Here is an 18,167-nt window from a genome sequence, read left to right as displayed (position 1 = left end):
TCCGGTGTTGGGAAAGGGGGAGATCCAAAGTCTCTATAGTAGCTGCTGGGGAGATAGATACATACATAGTTAGATGCACAGATAGATACATACATAGATACCTACGTTCATAGTTAGAGACATAGGTACTTAGATACCTAGATAGCCAGCCAGACAGGAAGTCACACATATGTATGTATAAATGCCCATCGTTTTTTCAAGGGGACCACACCTTTGCACTGGTTGTGAAATGGGATGATTTCGATGCTCCAAAGTCCTCCCTTGATGATGCTAAGCCAGCCATTAAGCAGAAGCCCTCTAGAGCAGTGCTGTCCAATAGAAGTAGAGAAGATGGAAATGTTCTCTGTCTACACTGTCCAATATGGTACCATTCGCTACATGTAGCTATTTAAATTAATTAAAATTAAATAAAATTAAAGGTCCGGTAGCTGAGTTATACCAGCCATAGTTCAAGTGCCCGACAGCTATGCGTGCCTAGCAGCTACTAGATGCTTGGTGGGGACAAGGGTGGCAGAGTGGGCAAACAGGCTGACAAAACTCTGTGTTCATTACATTTCAGTTAAGGCTTAGGGAGACAGATCTACGGCACCGGCGTCCCCTATGTCCTCTTTCCCCCAAGGCAGGCTGACATTCCTGTAGTTTTAGTTGATTCCTAGGCTCCCTTCCCCATTGCCACACACTCCGCAACAGCCCAAGGAGACAGTCTTTATTCAGCTCTCTGTTCTTTCCTCCAGGACTTCCAAAACTTTCCAGGATAGAGCAGAGACTGTTGCCCAGAAACCACAGGTAGGGAACAGCTGCAGCATACCTGAGAGGACGCCAGGGCTAAACGCCACCAGCCCCACCTGCCCAGGCTCAGCCTTGCCTGCAGTGCTGAGCATATGGATCTGGACAATGCTTTGAGTGCTCTCAACTCACCAGAACTCTCTGTGCTGGCCCCTTGCCCTTTGATTTTAGCATTTTTCCCAAATTCAAAGTCACAGGATTACAGGACTAGAAAAAAAAAAAAAAGAGAGTTCCTTCAATACAGCTGTCAGTCCCCATCATGGGGACAAATACCTGTGATCCTTCATTCGGGAATGGCCATGCATGCATGTATCTAACTCCCTCTTTGAGATTACTTATTCCATTACCATTTTTGGCTCTTTACTAGATGCCAGCGACACAGAGTGGTCCTGGAGGGGCTCACAGCCTGGCTGGGGGTGGGGAGTGGCAGACAAGCTAATCGATCATTACAGCCCAATGTGGTCACTGCTTCCACATTGGGCTAGGACTCAGGACTAAGGGTGTCCTGATTCTGATGCTAAGTCCACCTCCCACTGGCTATGGAATTTAGGCCATGACTTAATCTCTGTAAAGATTAACCTGTAGAGGAGAGTGAACGATAGTCCCTCTCTCACAGGGACAGAGCAATAAATAAGATAAAGCATATAAAGCATTCAGCATAGAGCCTCTGCAAACGTTAGTTGTTGTAATTAAGGGTAGAAGGAAGATAATGAGAGAGTTGTATCCTTGAAGCCAAAGGAGAAGAAACTTTCAAGAAGAAAGCAAGTCCATAGAGTCAGATGATGCAGACAGATCAAATGAGATAGGGGATGAAAATAATGTGCATTTTCTATTCCTTTTGGCGTGATATGTTCCATAATTTCACCACACACTGCACAGCCTATAATATTACCGATACTGCCAATTTGCAGTATGTGATGGGTAGGGTACCTACTCACCCCTGCCTCAGCCCCTCCTGCGCACAACCAAACCACCCTGTGTGACAGTGCCCCCTGGTGGCCAGATCAAGAAAGACTTTGAGTCAACATCTTTACACTTCCTATGGTGTTTCCCTTAGAGCATCAGTCCAGCTAGATGGTTGGGCTTTGAACTAAATGTGCTAAAGACTCACTGGGTTTTATGTGATGTTCACAAATCCTTCAAGGTCAAGATTGCCATGCTCACCTGACAGATGAGGGATTTTCATAACCTTAAGTCTTAATTGTCATTACATATTTTTGGTGAAGTATTTCATGGTTTACATCACAGCCTCCAAGAAAGCTTCCCTAACCACACAAGTCTTCCGGATCACAGCAAAATCAGACTATGCAGCACTGTGTGTGTGTTCCTGTCTTCCCGCTCTCCCCTCCCATCCCATCCTCATTAGAAGTAGCTTTTGTGAGGCCTGAAGAGTAACTATCTTACCACCTTATTTCCAATAACTAGAATGGAGTTAAGTACATACCATACCCTAAATAATGTATTGATTAGGGGGAAAAAAGAAAAGAAAAGGGATGACTGGAGTGTTTCTTACATGTGCAGATTCCCCATCCCTCTGCCCTTCAGATAGATCTACTAAGTCTAGGGTGGGTCCGGACCACCTGCTCTTCTAACAAGCACTCTAGGTAATTGCCAGTGATCCCTGAACCACACCTTGAGAAATATTATCTACTCAGAAAACAACAACAACAAAAATTCTATGGTCAAATAAGTTTGCAAGATACTATATAACATGACTTCCCCTCTCTACCCCATGAGATCTGCAGTCGTGCCTCACATTAAAGGTTCTAACAGGTACTATAGTAAAGAAACTAGTGTAACTCCCCTTAACTCAGACTTCTCCCAAACTTATTTGGCCATGAAACCTTTTTTTTTGCAGATCTGGAGGGGCAAGTGTCCCAAGGAACACCCTTTGGGAAACGCTGCCATGGAGGGTTCATGTACAGCTCAATTCATATCACCCCCAAGGAATCCCAGTCTGATTCGTTCTCACTCTGCCTTTATCTTTCTTCCATTTGTGAGGTGTAACAATCCCATTGGTGGCTATGCATAGCACACACACCCTAGAGCTGGCTAGAGATACACCGCTGTCAAGGAAAAAAAAGAAGAGGAAAAAGAAGAAAGAAAATCCAAATGTTTTGATTGAAGTTATAAGCACTAAAGGTCCAAGCCCTCTTACCACCTATTACGTAAGAGTGTTTTCAGGATCTCATTTGATTCTTGCAGGGAGTACATCAGGGACTGAGGTCATTCCCATTTTATAAATGAAGAATATGAGGCCCAGAGAAGGTGAGCAACTCACCCAGACCTGGAATGGAAACCAAAGTCTTCAGGATCCTATCCTAGTGCCTTCCACACACCAGGCATTCATGATCCAGGCTAATCTGCCGATCTGGGCTCCTCAAAGACTGTTAGCTTGCAGCACCTCCTTTGAGTCAGAACCTTTTGAATACACTAAGGGGCTCTGCCCATAAGACTTCAGAGTACTCAGATGACTCCTTCAGATGTTCTATAGAAAGCCTCACCCACCTCCTTATCCTTGTCTAATTAAACCTAATTTTCTTCACTTACCCAAATAAAGAACCATTTCCACTCCATCTTGTTTCCTTCCTTTATTTAAATTACGATACTGCAATACCGTCATTTTCTATTTCTGTCATTATACATGAACTGCAATTTATGGGCATCAGAGAATAAACAGGCATTTATGGGCTAACCTGGACCTAACTTCTTTATATAACATTGGAAGTGGAATTCTACCCATTCCCCATTCCCACCCCCACCCCCCCCACCCCCAGTAGAAACAATCAACTAACAGAAGGACTTCGGGAAGTGGATTCATTGCACATTAGGAGCTGCCTAAAATCTCTTCTGGGGGTGACCCCTTCACCTTTCATCATGCCAGTGGACCCACCTTTCATCATGCCAGTGGACCCATCATGCCAGTGGACCCATCATGCCAGGGTCTCAGCACCAGCCCGGGAGACCAAGTGAGGGGGGTTAGAGTCCTGGTTTCACTAGGCAATCTCTTCAATGTATTTCCCAGTTTCCTGTTTTGTGCATTAGTCCAGCAGCAACACTACCTGCACCACCACCAAGCATGCGCTGGATGCTGAGCCATCCCTACTAAGCTGATTCTCCACGCCGTTACTCAGGAAGGGAGAAAAGTGAGGGCCCCCAGAACTCCCCTTTATAGAGGATTGGAAAGTGGCCTTGAAGGGAGATGCTCCCAATGGGACAACACTGCCATCTCCTGGCCTGTCTGGGTACAGCATGTCTACTCCGTGGGGTCTGCTGGCCCTGACCATATTGATCTGCACTCTTTATTGACAGAAACTCCTTCCTGATCCTCTTCACCGCCCCCGGAATGATTTGGAAATTTTGTTAGCAGAGGACCTCCTCCAGCAAACGACTATGTTTTGCCCAGAGCTTTTCATTACTTAGACTTGTTTTTCTTCCTGCCCTGCTGTAGGTCCGTTTGCATGTCTCCCCCGCCACGTATTCTCTTTTCCCACACCACACCTGGTGCTTGTCCTTCCTGACATCTCCTTGCTCACAATCCCTTGAGTCATTCTTACTCTTTCTCCCTGGCTCATTCAGCATGTTCCGGCTTTAATGATCCTTGAATCCCTGAGAATTCTAAGTTGAAAAGCAGAGCTTGTGATGTCATGTGACAAACATAAACTCTGGGGCCCTATTCCCAGAGGAAGCTGCTGTCAGGAACAACCGGCTTTAAAGTGTGCCATGAAAGGACCCTTCCCTTTACTACCCAGCCCCCTCAATTCCTGCTGATCCTTCCTCCTAAATATCTCCTTAATCTGTGCCATCTCCCCTTTCCCACCATTTCTGCCACAGACCCAGGAGCTGTGGTCTACTGCAATAGCCCTTAACCTGTCTGGGTATCTCCACCCTCTCCCCAAAACTCCCCTCAGCAGCTCCCCACCATTCTCTAACCTGCCACCAGACGGAGATTTCCAAAATGCAAGCCTGATGGCCAGCGTTACTGCAAGATTCAAACACCTGTGAGCGTCCTCTGCTGCCCAACTCGTCCATCCTGGCAGAGGTCCTCAGGGCTGGTTGCATGCTGGCTTTGAAAAGCTCCAAGGCACAGGACTCAGCTGAGACCCCTTGAGGCAGAGTCCCTGGAGGTGAAGCAGGTTCCATATACCTACAGCTGAGCTGATTCGGATGCACCGTGCGAGCCAAGAACGGTCCCTGCCCATCTCTCTGGCATGGCTCCCCACCAAGCACTCCTCATCCCACCAAGAAACCACGTTCCTCCCTCACCCACGCCACACTCCGCCCTTTCCCATCTTTGCCGCCACGTGCCCTTTCCCCGAGGTGCCCTCCCTCCCTGACAGACTCAGACTCTTCCTTCCGGACCTAATGCTGACCATCACGTCCATGACGCTTGCCCGCAGTGTCAGTCCACACCCCGGTTGACCCTCTCTCCCCGACGTGCTACCTGCTGTCACAGTTTGTGCCCACAGCTGTCCATCCGCACTGCATCCAAGGCCGCTCAAGGGCAGGGCCTGTGCTCTGTCCATGACTGCTTGGCTAGCATCTTGCGTGGAACAGAAAATGGCTCAGAACCTTCAGCAGTTGCTTGTGATGCTTCTATCCTTGCCTCTGCCCTCCTGCCTGGCTCACAGCCCATCCCTTCTGTGACACCTGTTGTTCTCTTTGGTCTGTCCTCACAGGGAGGGACTGCCCCCACAGCTTCAAACCCCCGATGGCTCATAATCTGACTCCCAGGAAAGTGGCCCTCTGAAAAGCAGGTTTGTCCAGACACCCATCCCCGGGGCCTACACTCAGCTACCGGGGTGGGGGTTGCCAGAGCTGGTCCCCTTACAGTGAGGTCTGGCACAGACATTTAGGGCTGGAATGTTCTCCTCAGTCAGATAAATACCCTTTAAAAATGAGCTTCTCTCCTGGTTCCAAACCCCATTGTTCGTCGTCTCCCAAGTGTGAGACCCCAGGCCGACCAAATTCCATTACAATGCACAAACTGTACCTTCGAGTGCACTTAGGTTAAATTCAGAATTCAAGTGCACTCATGTGAGTTCAATAACACAAGGCACATTTTTTTTTTTAGATCGGGTGGTTTATTATTTTTTCTTTCTTGAATAGGAATTTAAGTTACTTTAATAATGATCACGGACTTCACTACAGAAAAACCTTCCAGAGTCACAGGAAAATAAGCCCCAGGGATCCGACTGGCCAAGTGCCCATTCAAACAGTACACCTCCATCTCGGAGCAGCTTCAGGAAACCTAAGGGTCCGACCATGTGGGGGGCCAGGGAAGGGAGGGGGGCTGAGGACTGGAGGGCATGAACAGGAGTCACAGAAGAGTCTTTGGGAGGAATCAATCATCAAAACAGTCAAATTATTTAAAGTTGAAATGAGTGAGAATTTATTCACAACATATGCAGATCTATGCAAGTGAATATGCAGATGGGTGGGAAGGGGGCCCTTGAGAAGAGCAGTAACACAGAAGCTTGGTTTCCAGCATGCTGGACACTGGTCCTAACTTAGCTAGACAGGAATCCATCTCGGTCCCTCATGGTTCTTCCTTTGTTCTTCCTCCTAACACTAGCATTTTTTAAACGGGGAAAGATTTATAGCTTTTTTCTCAAAACCCAGTGGTTATGGGAGATAACAAGCATCAGACTTTAGCCCCTTGGCCATCAAAGCGAACCCTTCCTTGGTGCTTCTTTCTAAGGAAAAGATTTCTAGTAGCAGAGCTTTACATATATATATATATATATATATATATATATATATATATATATACCAATTTCCAGAGATTTCCAATTGGTGAAGTGCTAAATGATTTTTTTCCTTCCCCCCCCCCCAATCCTGTATATTTGTTACTGAAGATAGACTGAAAAACCTTGCAGTCAGGAGTCGTCTTTCTCATATTCTACCATTGGTTGATTTTCGGGACCCCAGTATATAGATGGGCAAAAACGCAGGTAACCAAGGGAAGTAACCTGTATGGTCTGAAGCTTGGTCACGTGCTTTGTCCTGAAGGTTATCCAGCCATCTCAGAAACCAGAGGCCAGGAGCATCCCCCAAACTTCCATGAACCAGTCACCACCACCCACCCTGCCCCAAGCCTACACAGCCCCAACCCCGGGCCGGTCTTGTCTCGTGTGACGACTGCTCCGATAGGCCATCAGAACGTTCTCGAATTTTCTCCTAGTGTCCGCTTCTTTCTGTCCAGGACATGCTCCCCACTGTAGCCATGAGGGCGGATTTTCAACTCCACATAAGGAATGGAGAATTCATGTCCTTTCCACGGCTCCCAGTTCACCCCCTACCAAAAAAAAAGCCAGCATCAAGAAGAGGCAACTTGGGAGGAAGGAGTGGTGGGTTATGGTACAAAGGACTGCTTCTCTGCCAGGAAAACCACTCCCTCTCTGCTTAGGAGAGAGAAAAAGTGAGACCAGCGGTGACCGGGGTCCTTATGATATGGGAAGTAGGGCCGAAGCTAGAAACATGCGCCCTCTGCTGGGCAGCTGAGGTTTGACAGGCTGGTGACTTGGAAGACACCCCCCCCACCCCCATCCCCATCCCAGTGGTTGGAAGGATGGGGTGTGAGCCCAGGGCAACAGGGGAGACCACAGCAGCAGCAAAGCTAACACAGGGTCAACCTGGCCAGCAACACACACATTATCCTTGCCTCGCTCTTTTCCTTTCCGAAAAATTAAAGGCAAAAATAAACGTATTAATTGGTGAATCGTGTAAAATCATTTTCAATTTAGACTGTTTAAATACTAGCTCTGGGGTAACGAATAGCCTGCTGAAAACTAAATTTCATTTTATGTCTTTTGACTGGTGAGCGCAATAATATTTAATTCACTTAATAACCTTGCAACCTGCAATAAAGAGCCCAAGTGACCAATTTTATATATTTTAATTTGTGAGGTAAATAATAAACAAGAAGCTAAATGCCTTGCAGACTGTGAAAAGCACATTAACCAGATGAATGTCTTTTATTAGCAAATATGGGGATGGTTTAGGGCATGCTGGCTGCTCATTTCAAATATTTGATCTCTGATCACAGGCTTCCCTGCGTCAGCCCACATGCTGCCACCATGATTCATGGACCCACCCTCCTTGGCCTCCCTGGGGGGAAATTTCTTCTTCCCTTTGAAACATCACATAAGGACTGGGAGTCCCCGCTGCCTGGTCAGGGCCAAAGTAATCAAACTGTACCAGGACTTGAGATGTGCTAATATTTCTGGTACTATCAGTGATGAGGTGAGTTCTGGGTAGCGGTGGCTTCCTGAAGGCTAGAATAGACCCAGGATGGGAAATCAGAAACCCAAGATGGGGAGGAGCTGGTGGAGGGGATGGATTCATGATGAGCAGGAATAAAGATGCCACGTTCAAGGAGCTGTGTGGGAGCAGCCAGGAGATGCCCCACAGCTGGCAAGGAGTCAAGATGATGCCCACAGGTCAGAGAGGTTTGAGAAATCATCGGTAGCAAAGTTTCAGAGCAAGGAAGGGGAGAGGAGCCATCGAGAACTCTCAGCCCTGTGTGTATCTCCTGAAATAGCGCTTAGCATAACACTCTGGGTAGACCCTGAGCGGCTTTGGAGAAAGTGGATCCAAAGGTGGGTCTGATCAAAGGCAGAAAAGACTTTGTTTTCCTGGTGATCAAAGGATTTGAGAGAAATAGCTCTGGTTTCATTGGGAGATCAACTAGAAGGAATTATGAAGTGTCTGTTATGAATGGAATGTTTGCACACCGTCCCCAATGTATATGTTGAAACCCTAACCCCCAGTGTGATAGCAGCTGGGGGTGGGACCTTGGGGAGGTAATTAGGGTTAGTGAGATCATAAGGGTGGGTCCCCCAAGATGGGATTAGTGCTTTTTTAAAGATTTTATTTAATTTGTTTATTAATTAATTTATTTATTTATTTATTCATTGAGAGAGAGGGAGAATGAGCAGGAGGAGGAGCAGAGGGAGAGGGCGAATCTCAAGCAGACTCCGTGCTGAGTGCACAGAGCCCGACACGGGGTTCAATCTCACGACCCCGAGATTATGACCTGAGCTGAAACCAAGAGTCGGACACACAACCACTGAGCCACCCAGGCGCCCCGGGATCAGTACCATTATAAGAAAAGGAAAAGAGACCAGAGCTCTCTCTCTCTCTCCACTACATGAGGACACAGTGAAAAGGCCGCCATCCACAAGACAGAAAGAGAGCTTCCACCAGGAACTGAATCTGCTGATAACTTGATCCTGGACCTCCTAGCCTCCAGAACTATGAGAAATAAATGTGTGTTGTTCAAGTCAGCCAATCTACGGTATTTCGTTACTAAGACAGTGTCCATATGTGAACCAGTAAACGGAGATGGTGCATAATCCATGTTATCTGTCTCTATCCAGCAGTGGACAGCCTGAGTTCCCACCCACCTAAGCTAAGTAAGTGTGCAGTCCTGGTGGGAATGCAGGCGGGGGGGAATGGGGCTGCAGCAGATGGGCAGGGAAGACCTTGACCTCAAGGCCATAGAACCTGGAGAAGAAGCCCTCCTGTCCTGACCGGAGGCATCAGAAGGAGAGGGGTAGCCAAACCAGCTTGGAGAGTGTTCCCTGAAAGCTTTGAGCAGAACGTGGGACAGAAAAGTTCACCCGTCACATACCTCACTGTGTTTGGTCTCCCCGTATCTGCCATTGGGGTTGGCCAAGTGGCAGTTCTTGTACCACCAGCCACCATGATGGGTCAGGGCACAGTTGCTAAGGGCAATATCATTGTCTCTGTCAAAAGTTGTGAACTTCCATCCATTGTGGTAAGTAAGAGCATCCCCTGCGGGAGAGGAAAGATGAGAGGTGAGCATCTAAGTTTTGCCACTGAGATGGTGATTGTGCTCTGGACTCAGCAGGACAATCTTTGGGCATGAAAATGCCAAGGATCCGGCCAGTTACGTCACAGGGAATCACTCGTCTCTCAAAACGGCCAAGATGAGAACATGATACAGATGAACAGATTCTCCTTCCCGGCCTGTCACCCAAACTTCGGGCCTGTCTCTCCAATAGCCTGAAAAGCCTTGACAGCATTCTCACTTTGAGGCCCTGCAGTCATGTGAAGTAACCAAATATCCAAAACCAAACCCATCGGCTCTCCTCACAGTACCTGACCGCCCCTCGCACGAGGTAACCCCTTGCCCATCTTCCCTGTCTTTGCTCAACCATCCTCCCAGCCACCCCACCTGGAACCCCGAGACACATCTGACAAACCCGTTGTACCCCTTTATGGAGCCCTTCCTCCTGCAGATCACTCACAGATGCCCTCACCCCAGCCTATGCTCCTCTCTGCACCTGTCTCAACACAACAGCCCTCCCGGCCTTCCCTGAAGCACACGCACCCACTTCCACGTTCTCAGACTCAATGTCCTCCTTCCCAGCACCTGGAGGGAGCTGGTCCTCCTTGCTTGGCTCTGCAGGCCTAGAGCTTGGCTGTAGCCTTCACACAATCTCTGAGCCCACTGTCCCCACAGGCACGCGCTGCTTGTGCAGTGGATGGGTCTGCCCCCGTGCTTCTGCTCCCGGAGTCTCTCTGCCCGCCTCAGTCCAAATCCTAACCGTTCCTCAAAGGCCAGCTGGGCCCCAGTCCTGAGGAAGCACCAGTCTCCTTAATAATCCTCGCACACACACTCCTCGCACACACACTTGAGTTTCCTGAGCCTTCCTGGCACATAGGTACGGTTTGAGCTTCATGACATCCTGTCTGGAAATCCACTCACATCATTTGACCTGTATCTCTCCTATTTCCCCACCGTCCTTGTCATCTTTTTATCAGTTTATTTCTTAATTCAGCTCATAAGAGGCGATAACCCCAAGCTAAATCAAGTCATGTTCCTACAATAACATTTAGTTTTCTTCGGATCTCTGAGCTACCAACTCTCTTCACCCTGGGTACCCTCCTCTGACTCCCTCATGATAGCCTACGAGGTGGGGCGGGTAGCTCTTAGTCCCAGGAGGAAACGGACTCACAAAGGTTAGACTCTGGGAACTTGTCAATGCCCCACTGGCCACAAACAGCAGGGCCGGGGGACTCAAACCTCAGGCCTCAGATTCCAAGTCCAGGGCTCTTCCCTCTGGTGGCTTCCCCCTTTCCACAGGTGAGTTATGCTAACAAGAGCAAGCCAGCTCTGGTTCTACAAGTGTGGTCCCTGGACCAGCAGCAGCAGCAGCTGAGAACTTGTGAGGAATGCACATTCTCGGGCCCCATCCCGGATCTACAGAAGCAGAAACCCCCAAGGTAGTACCCACCTGCAATCTGTGTTTTCACAAGTCCTTGGGATGACAAGCCCCTGAGGTGCAAGCTGAAGTCGGAGAACTGTAGTCTGCAACTTCATTTATTCAGGAAATCTCAGACCCCCCTCCCCCGCCCGCCAGGGCCCAGCACTAGGCTAGGCTCTGGGAATACAGACAGAGGGGGCCCCTGCTCTCAAGGACTTCGCTGGGGGTGGTATGGAAAGAGCTATGGAAAGAGTTAACAACATGTTGTGAAAAGGGAAGGTCCCAGATTGTCCCTCTGACCTGGCAGCTCAAACAATGGGTTCTGCCCCGCCTTACCCAGCAAATGGGGGGGAGGCAGGGCAGCAGGTGGGAGGAGGCAAGGCAGCCACTCCTGCTGAGACAGCCGACGGGCTCCGCCCCCATTCGTTTCCTCCAGTCGAGGAAAGGCATACGGTGGCTCTCACACACATCTCTCCCCTTCGGCTTTCTGGCAGTTAACTACAGTTTAAAATAACACGCCATGGCCCCCTGGTGACCCTTCTAATGAGCACAGCTTACCTAACTTGCAACTAAAGTTCCCAGAGCTGTTTTCTAAGAGTGTGTGCAAAGGCTCTTTCTTTAACGATTTGTCTGTGGTTCTCTAACCTTGGGCGCTGGGATCACGAGAAGTGAAGCAGGTTCCGGGCTAAGTGTGGCAGTTTATTCCACAGATGGATTTTCTCGCTTCCAGAAACTGAAGGCGTGCTGACGTTCAGAGCACAGACAGAGGGTGTACCCATGAATCAAAAAATCACTTTTCTCTGGTTGTCAGGCCCCCAGCCAACTCGGCATTCTGATTTATTAAGCTTATCTCCCTAAGTAAGATAGAGTAGAAAAGCCGGTGGTGGTCAGACCCTCTCTCTTCTCTCAGGGTTGTAGGAGAAAACCCTGGATGAGAAATAAGCACCCCTAACTTCTGGTATAATGGCTTTGGGTGGGCAACTGGCTCTCCTCGGCTGGTGGGTTGGAGGGGTTGGCGGCAGGCCCAGAAAAGCCCAGGGTGGGGCCACTGAGCTGCTCATCTCCTATTTCATCTACCACTACTCCAGCATCACCTCCTGAGGCAGGAAGGCAGGCCCAGGCGGCTGAGCCCCCTCAGACCCGAGGGAGCCATCCACATCATATCCCCCAGGAGTCACAAAGGACCATGTGTCTGGACCGTGAACCCTGGGACCAGAACGGGCCAATGGAAGAGTGATGTGTGCCATTTGGGGCTTTCCCTCTTGTCCATGGACCCAACAATTTTCTTCCCCTTCCTTTTAAGCACCAGTATTTAAAAATCCATTTCAAAGCGAGGAAGGCACTTTTGCGTAGAGCAGTCCTTCGCTGTGGATATTTGGCCTCCCTGGCCCCAGCCCACCAAACGCTGGTGGAGTTCCTCAGTTGCGCTTCCAAGTGTCCCCAGGGTGTGGATCTGGCCCTGGTTGGGCGTCACTGAGTCTCCTGGAGGTGGGCCTTGAAACCAGCTGTAAATGGTCGGTTAGCCCATAGAAGCCACTCTGCACCACTCCAAACAGCTGTTTATGTTTTCATGATAACTTCTCAAGAGATGAATAGCGTCTTGAAGGTAGAGCTCATTTGATGTCCTCCCTGCCCCACTCCAAGATTCAGAATCAGAAACTAAATTTACCCAGCACTGCCTTGCTGGGGTTTCTTCGTGAGGAACCAGAAGCTTCCTAAATTGCAAAACCCTCCTGGGGACCAATCAGCATATATAAGGAAAGCTAAAACGCCATGAAGCCCACCATGCAATGTCAGAGTTTCCCAGTAGGAATGCCAGCACATACGGGGAGACCAGATCACTGGCTAGATGTGGTGTGATCTGAAGGTCTCCCGAGGCTTCCTATGAAAAAACACATGCTCCACTGACCAGCACTGCGGGCCTGAACAAACTCAGAATGGGAATTATCCCCTAATCACGGTTAAAATGCAAATAGAGTCCCTGGGAGGAGAATCCCATTAATTAGTGAATACATTGACTTCTTTTCACTCATTTTCCCATTAGCATCAGTTCATTTCCCGGTTATTTTAAGACAGGCCTCAGAACAAGTACATGCGCACAAGAGAAGAGAGGAGGATGGGTGGCCCTAGCGGGTCCCCCACCAGCAGGCCGGGAGGTCACTGGGCTTCAGGGAGAGAGGCAGGACATTGTCTCTTGTCCGCATGTCACCAAGCTCACGCCTTCACTGACCCCGATGCAAGCTACCTGGGTCTCAGGGACTATCCTTTACGATATAGAACATCTGTAAGACTGCACAGAAAGCTCTTGCTAGCAACATCATGTGTGAAACTCACCTACCCTGCCGGGCTCCATGCTAAGCACTGTGAAACGAGCAAATGCAAAATTCATGTAATTTTTTTTAAACAATTAAAAGACCTACAAGAAACTGCCTTAGCAGTTGGCCACTTCGGATCATGGCCCCAGACACTAAGAGGCATCTGTTCATAGTCCTCTGCCATTAGGGGGTCCTAGAGTGGCCTCAGGCTTCATGACCCCACCCCACTTTCCTTGCCTCTGCTCAGTCCTTGCTCACCGTGGACTCCCCCAGGCCTGGGGACCCCTTCCTTGTTTCCCATCTGAGGCTCACCCTTGCAGACCCAGCTCCAGCCCACTGCCCTGCAGGGAGCTTCCTTCAACAGCCTCGGGCCTCAATGTCGCCACCTTCTCACACCCTATAGCTCTTCATTCTCCTCACCCCTTATGTGGCTCTTTACAAAAGTCACTCTCTATTATGACTTATCTGCTTACATGGCAGACAAGGGGAGAGACCACGGCCCATACAGTCAGCGGATCTGGCTGGTAACACATTCCTGCATAGTTACCCCCAAGTCAAAAACACGCAGAATCAAACAACACACTTACTTGTTAGGGTTTAAAAACTATAAATCCAGGCGTAAGATATGATATTAAAACAGTAGCTACCCCGTCCGTCTGAAACAGAATATCCAATGGTATAATCCCAGTGTTTCAGTCACGTTGCTTGGTTTTGTTCTCTTCCTTCACAACTGAACACACCGTCAGCCGGCTTGAGTGCACTGAGCCGCTAATCGAGGTTAGATATTCTCTGCTTTCAGCTGAACGGCTCATCTCTGGGTCCTCACACTCTGCACAGAGTTAATGAGACCTACACTGCTTGTTGTTTGAATCAGAATTTTCATTTTTCCCTTTACTTATGGCAAAGCGCTGTGAAATATTTAAATAATCACACACACACACACACACACACACACACACACACACACTCCTGGGCAAGGCCTGCAGCCACGTGGCTGGAGCCCAGTGACAGGTGGGCAGGCACCATGAATCACTCCGGATGCAGGCTCCTTGGCTGATGCACAGCAGCCGGAACCAGGGAAGCATAAGAAGAGCGTTTTTACGGGTGGGGGGTGGGGATCAACGCATAACGTACAAAAGTTCCAACTTTAAGATTGTCAAGGACTGCTTTCACACTTCTGGTGAGCCCCCGCCCCCTGCAGGGAGCAGGGCCTGGACCATCAGTGAGGACAGTTCCCCTCCACGGAGCAACATGCCATCCCCCGCCCCCCTCGCGCCCCAGTCCGCGGCACACGGCAGTCCGATCTGCAGACCCCAGCCGGGAGGAAATGTGTTCTCGTTCTCCTACCTGCTGTGCCTCTGTATTTCCCAACCGTGAGCCTGTACCGCTCCTTGCTGGAGGCCACCTGGAAGGAATCATACACGGCATAGGCAGATTCGTTCGCAGTCTGCAGGTCCACTCTCACCTCATAGCGGGTAGGGGAGCCAGTAGTGAGATTGTGTAGCTTGTCAAGTCCTGAAAATAAGGAAGGGAATTCCAATAACCGGTTGACTGGCGTGTGTAGGCACACGCCACTAGCATCTGCGATTTCCAGCACCGAAAGTCACCGTGGCCTTTACCTCCTCTGCTAATGGGGGCTCTCCTCACACTGTCTCTGTTGGGGGGGGGTGCCCGTTTTCTCATCCTATTATTTCTTTGGCACGGCCGTGTTTATGAGTGTGGAAACCATGTCCTCTGGGAAGGGGCCATGGAGGGCAATGGGGCAGTGAACCTGCCCTCGACTCCTTCTGTCCAAAGCGGAAGCCCCTCCCCCTCTCACCCCCGTATCTCGCCAAGGAGAAGAGGACATCAACCACCACTCCGAGGTCTCTGAAGGAATTCTGCACCGTGCGCAGACCACAACCATCATCCACTCTATCAGACAATGAGACTCCAGATTATGCTTTTTTAATTCTTCGTTTCCCTGTGGATGCTTTTGGCTATTTCACTCTTCATGAATATCTGCTCCCGATTAGAACAGAAGGAAAAGGGAAAACACCATCCCCATGATGGCTGGCATTACTAGAAGAGCTGCAAAGGGATTCCGGACATGACCTCCTAGGAAGAGCCCTGAACCCCAATGGGTCAACTACTTTTCTAAGACGTGCCAGCTCCAGGTGGATCCTGTGGGGCTCACATACAGCATGAAGACCCCCTGTGACGGGCCCACCCTGTCACAAGCCCAGCACATGGCCCCCATGAGAACCTTCCCAGCAACATGGCCCCACCAACACCCTGGTGGGCTGGCTCCTCAGAGTGTCCTGTCCCTGCCACTGGGACGTCTTCCTGAATGTGGGGAGCCTTCTCAAGCTGCCCAGGCAGCCTCTGAGGATGAAACAGCCCCTCTCCCACAGCCCTCCTGGAATCTCAGAGATCATACCAAGCCAGAACTCCTTCATGGGATCCCCAAAGCCTTCCACGTAGGTCCGCCAGCGCTTGAAGAAGTCCAGCTGTCCAGTGTTGCGTCTCTGGAAGACCTGCAAAGGAGATGGACCTTTCACTCTGACACACTTGAACAGACATGACTGAGTGAAAGAGCACAGTAGCCTGGACTGGGGGCTGCCCTGAGGTTAGACAGAAGCAGAGAGAAGGTCAAAATGACCGATGTGGTGACAGACTGAAAGTGGGACTGAAAGAGAGGGTGAGGTCGGGAGCGATTCTTGTGATTTGGGTTTGCGGCGCTGGACAGCTATTCACTCGGCTCTTCACTGAGACGGGGGCTCTGAGAGAAGACAGGGGCTGCCGGTGTGAGCTCACCTGGGACAAGGGAAGTGCGAGTCACTCCTGAGGTCCCCTGGCCAATGAAGATGCCATAGCAGCAGCTGAGCATAAGGGCTAGGGTTCTGAAGAGAGATCTGGGCCAGACTTGCAAAGGTAAGGGTGTGTCTGAGACGATGCTCAGTGTTCGCCCATTTTAGTCTCCTGTCCCCAGGAACACAGGCAGGAATGCTGCTTTTTCGGGCTCCCTGGCAGTTAAGCTGGAACCAAAGGGCTGTAAGTGGGAGTGCAGGAGGGCCGGGGGGCTCTCTCTCTCCATGCTTTGTCTTCCACTGCCCTGTGCCTCGGGGCCTCAGTGAAGGCCACGTGTCCACAGGGCACAGCCACAAGTTGGAATCAGCCCAAATCCCTGAGTCACCACTGATGATGGCTACCCACAGAAGCTTTGCACACATGAGAAGAGACTGTTCATGTCTTCAGGCATTTTGGGGTTTGGTGTTGGCGTGTTACCACCGCGTAGCCCACTCCATCCTAAGGAATGTAGAAAGCCACTGGGACACAGAGAGTAAAGCAAAGCCACTGGAGAGGATGAGACCACCTGGGAAGAGAGTGGGAACTAAAAAGAGAAAATGGCCTAGAATCAAGACTCAGGGACCTGCACTATACAACAGCCAGGCGCAGAAGGATGTGCTCATGAAGGAGAAGGAGGAGGACCTGGGCATGTAGGAGGACAACCAGGAAAAGACCATAAAGAGAAAGGTGTGGCCAATAGCGTCAAAGACAGGTCAGCATCAAGGAACACAAGGCGTAAGGAATGTGTCCATAGAATTTAGTGACACGGAAGTCACAAGTGACTCCAGCAAAGGCTGCGTTGGAGAGAGACGGGGGCAGAAGCCAACATGGAATGGCCCGAAGAGTGAGTGAGAAGTGAGAAAACAGACACAGACTTGGGTACCACTATTTCATGAAAGTATGCGCTGCTTCCTTTTCAAAAGCTCCTCTATTTGGGGAAGGAAGGCAGTGCCAGTCAGAGTAAATTGGATTCTTTCACATGAAGTAAACCTGAAGAGCACCTACAAGCTAAACACACCTGTGTATGCTACTGGAATGGATAGTAATGGCTGTCATTCCCCGTGACCTTGAAAGCCACACTAAACACCGTCCTGGCTAATCACAGAAATGACTCTGGGATTCTGGAAGGCTGGGATGGCATCTTTGTCTCTACTTTCCTTGGTATTCGTTCAATGCAGAAGGCCCACCACAAAACCCCATCTCCCTCCTTTCTACCATGCTTCACAGCAGGTGCTTTGAAGTAAAACACGTTATCTCAAATTTGGTAAGGTAAACCTCCCAATATTTGTGCGTTCTTTCTATTTTTTCTGGGAAGAGACAGGGAGGGAGGGGAGAACAGGTTGCCTGCAACAGTGCTGAGAGCCTCACGTGGGAACTCACATGTCACTCCTTTTGAAGCACCAACCCACCTTTGCTGGCCCAGGAAGCCCTGGACTGGGGCATCGATCTACGGCGGGTGGGGAGAGCCCGGGGCTCTAAGGCTGACCGGGGCCACTTGCCTGGCCAGTGGCTGGTGAGCCAGTCATCTCTGTTACTGAGCCTCTGTCAGCTGCGTGACACATGGGGTTAGAAGCAGGAAGGAAGCGTCCATCTCAGAGGTGCTAGGAGAACTCAAGGAGAGGGTAAGTGTAAAAATGTTCTCCAAAGCTACTGAGCTGCCAAGCAGAACTGAGAGAATGATCGGGCAAATCATTCCATACTGCATTAACACTGTGGTTTCTTTCCCCTTTGTCCTTCATTTCAGAGACTCTCACTCCTCTCTTGGCTTCCTTCATTTCTTCGTTGGCTTATCCACTCATGTAACCACTGTTAACTGAGCAGCATGTTCAGTGCCGGCTGCAGGGCAAGGACTTATGATGCCATTTTACAGACGGGAAAGTTCAAGTAATCGCTTGATTAGCCAGATTAAATCATAGTCCGCTGATTATCTAGTGGCGGATGCAAGGATAAAACACAGATCTCTTCACCTTTTCATCAGAAAGTTTGAAAATACCAGTTTCAC

At 49.7% G+C, this 18,167-nt stretch overlaps 1 protein-coding gene across 2 annotated transcripts in view; it reads right to left on the bottom strand.

The window, feature by feature from the left end:
- Positions 1-6,151: 6,151 nt before the first annotated feature.
- The window catches only part of TNN (tenascin N), a 64,287-nt gene continuing 52,271 nt past the window's right edge, over positions 6,152-18,167 (bottom strand). For both annotated transcript variants that reach the window (XM_036117342.2, XM_078077994.1), the window contains 4 exons: positions 15,756-15,852; positions 14,684-14,851; positions 9,422-9,585; positions 6,152-7,084 (listed from right to left, as the gene is read on the bottom strand). In XM_036117342.2, the coding sequence (XP_035973235.2) occupies positions 6,944-7,084; positions 9,422-9,585; positions 14,684-14,851; positions 15,756-15,852 (570 nt within the window). In that variant the 3' untranslated portion in view covers positions 6,152-6,943. The remainder of the gene's footprint in view (positions 7,085-9,421; positions 9,586-14,683; positions 14,852-15,755; positions 15,853-18,167) is intronic.

Source organism: Halichoerus grypus, chromosome 7, assembly GCF_964656455.1.
Source record: "Halichoerus grypus chromosome 7, mHalGry1.hap1.1, whole genome shotgun sequence".
Lineage (NCBI taxonomy): Eukaryota > Metazoa > Chordata > Mammalia > Carnivora > Phocidae > Halichoerus > Halichoerus grypus.
This window is presented reverse-complemented; position numbering and strand designations above follow the sequence as displayed.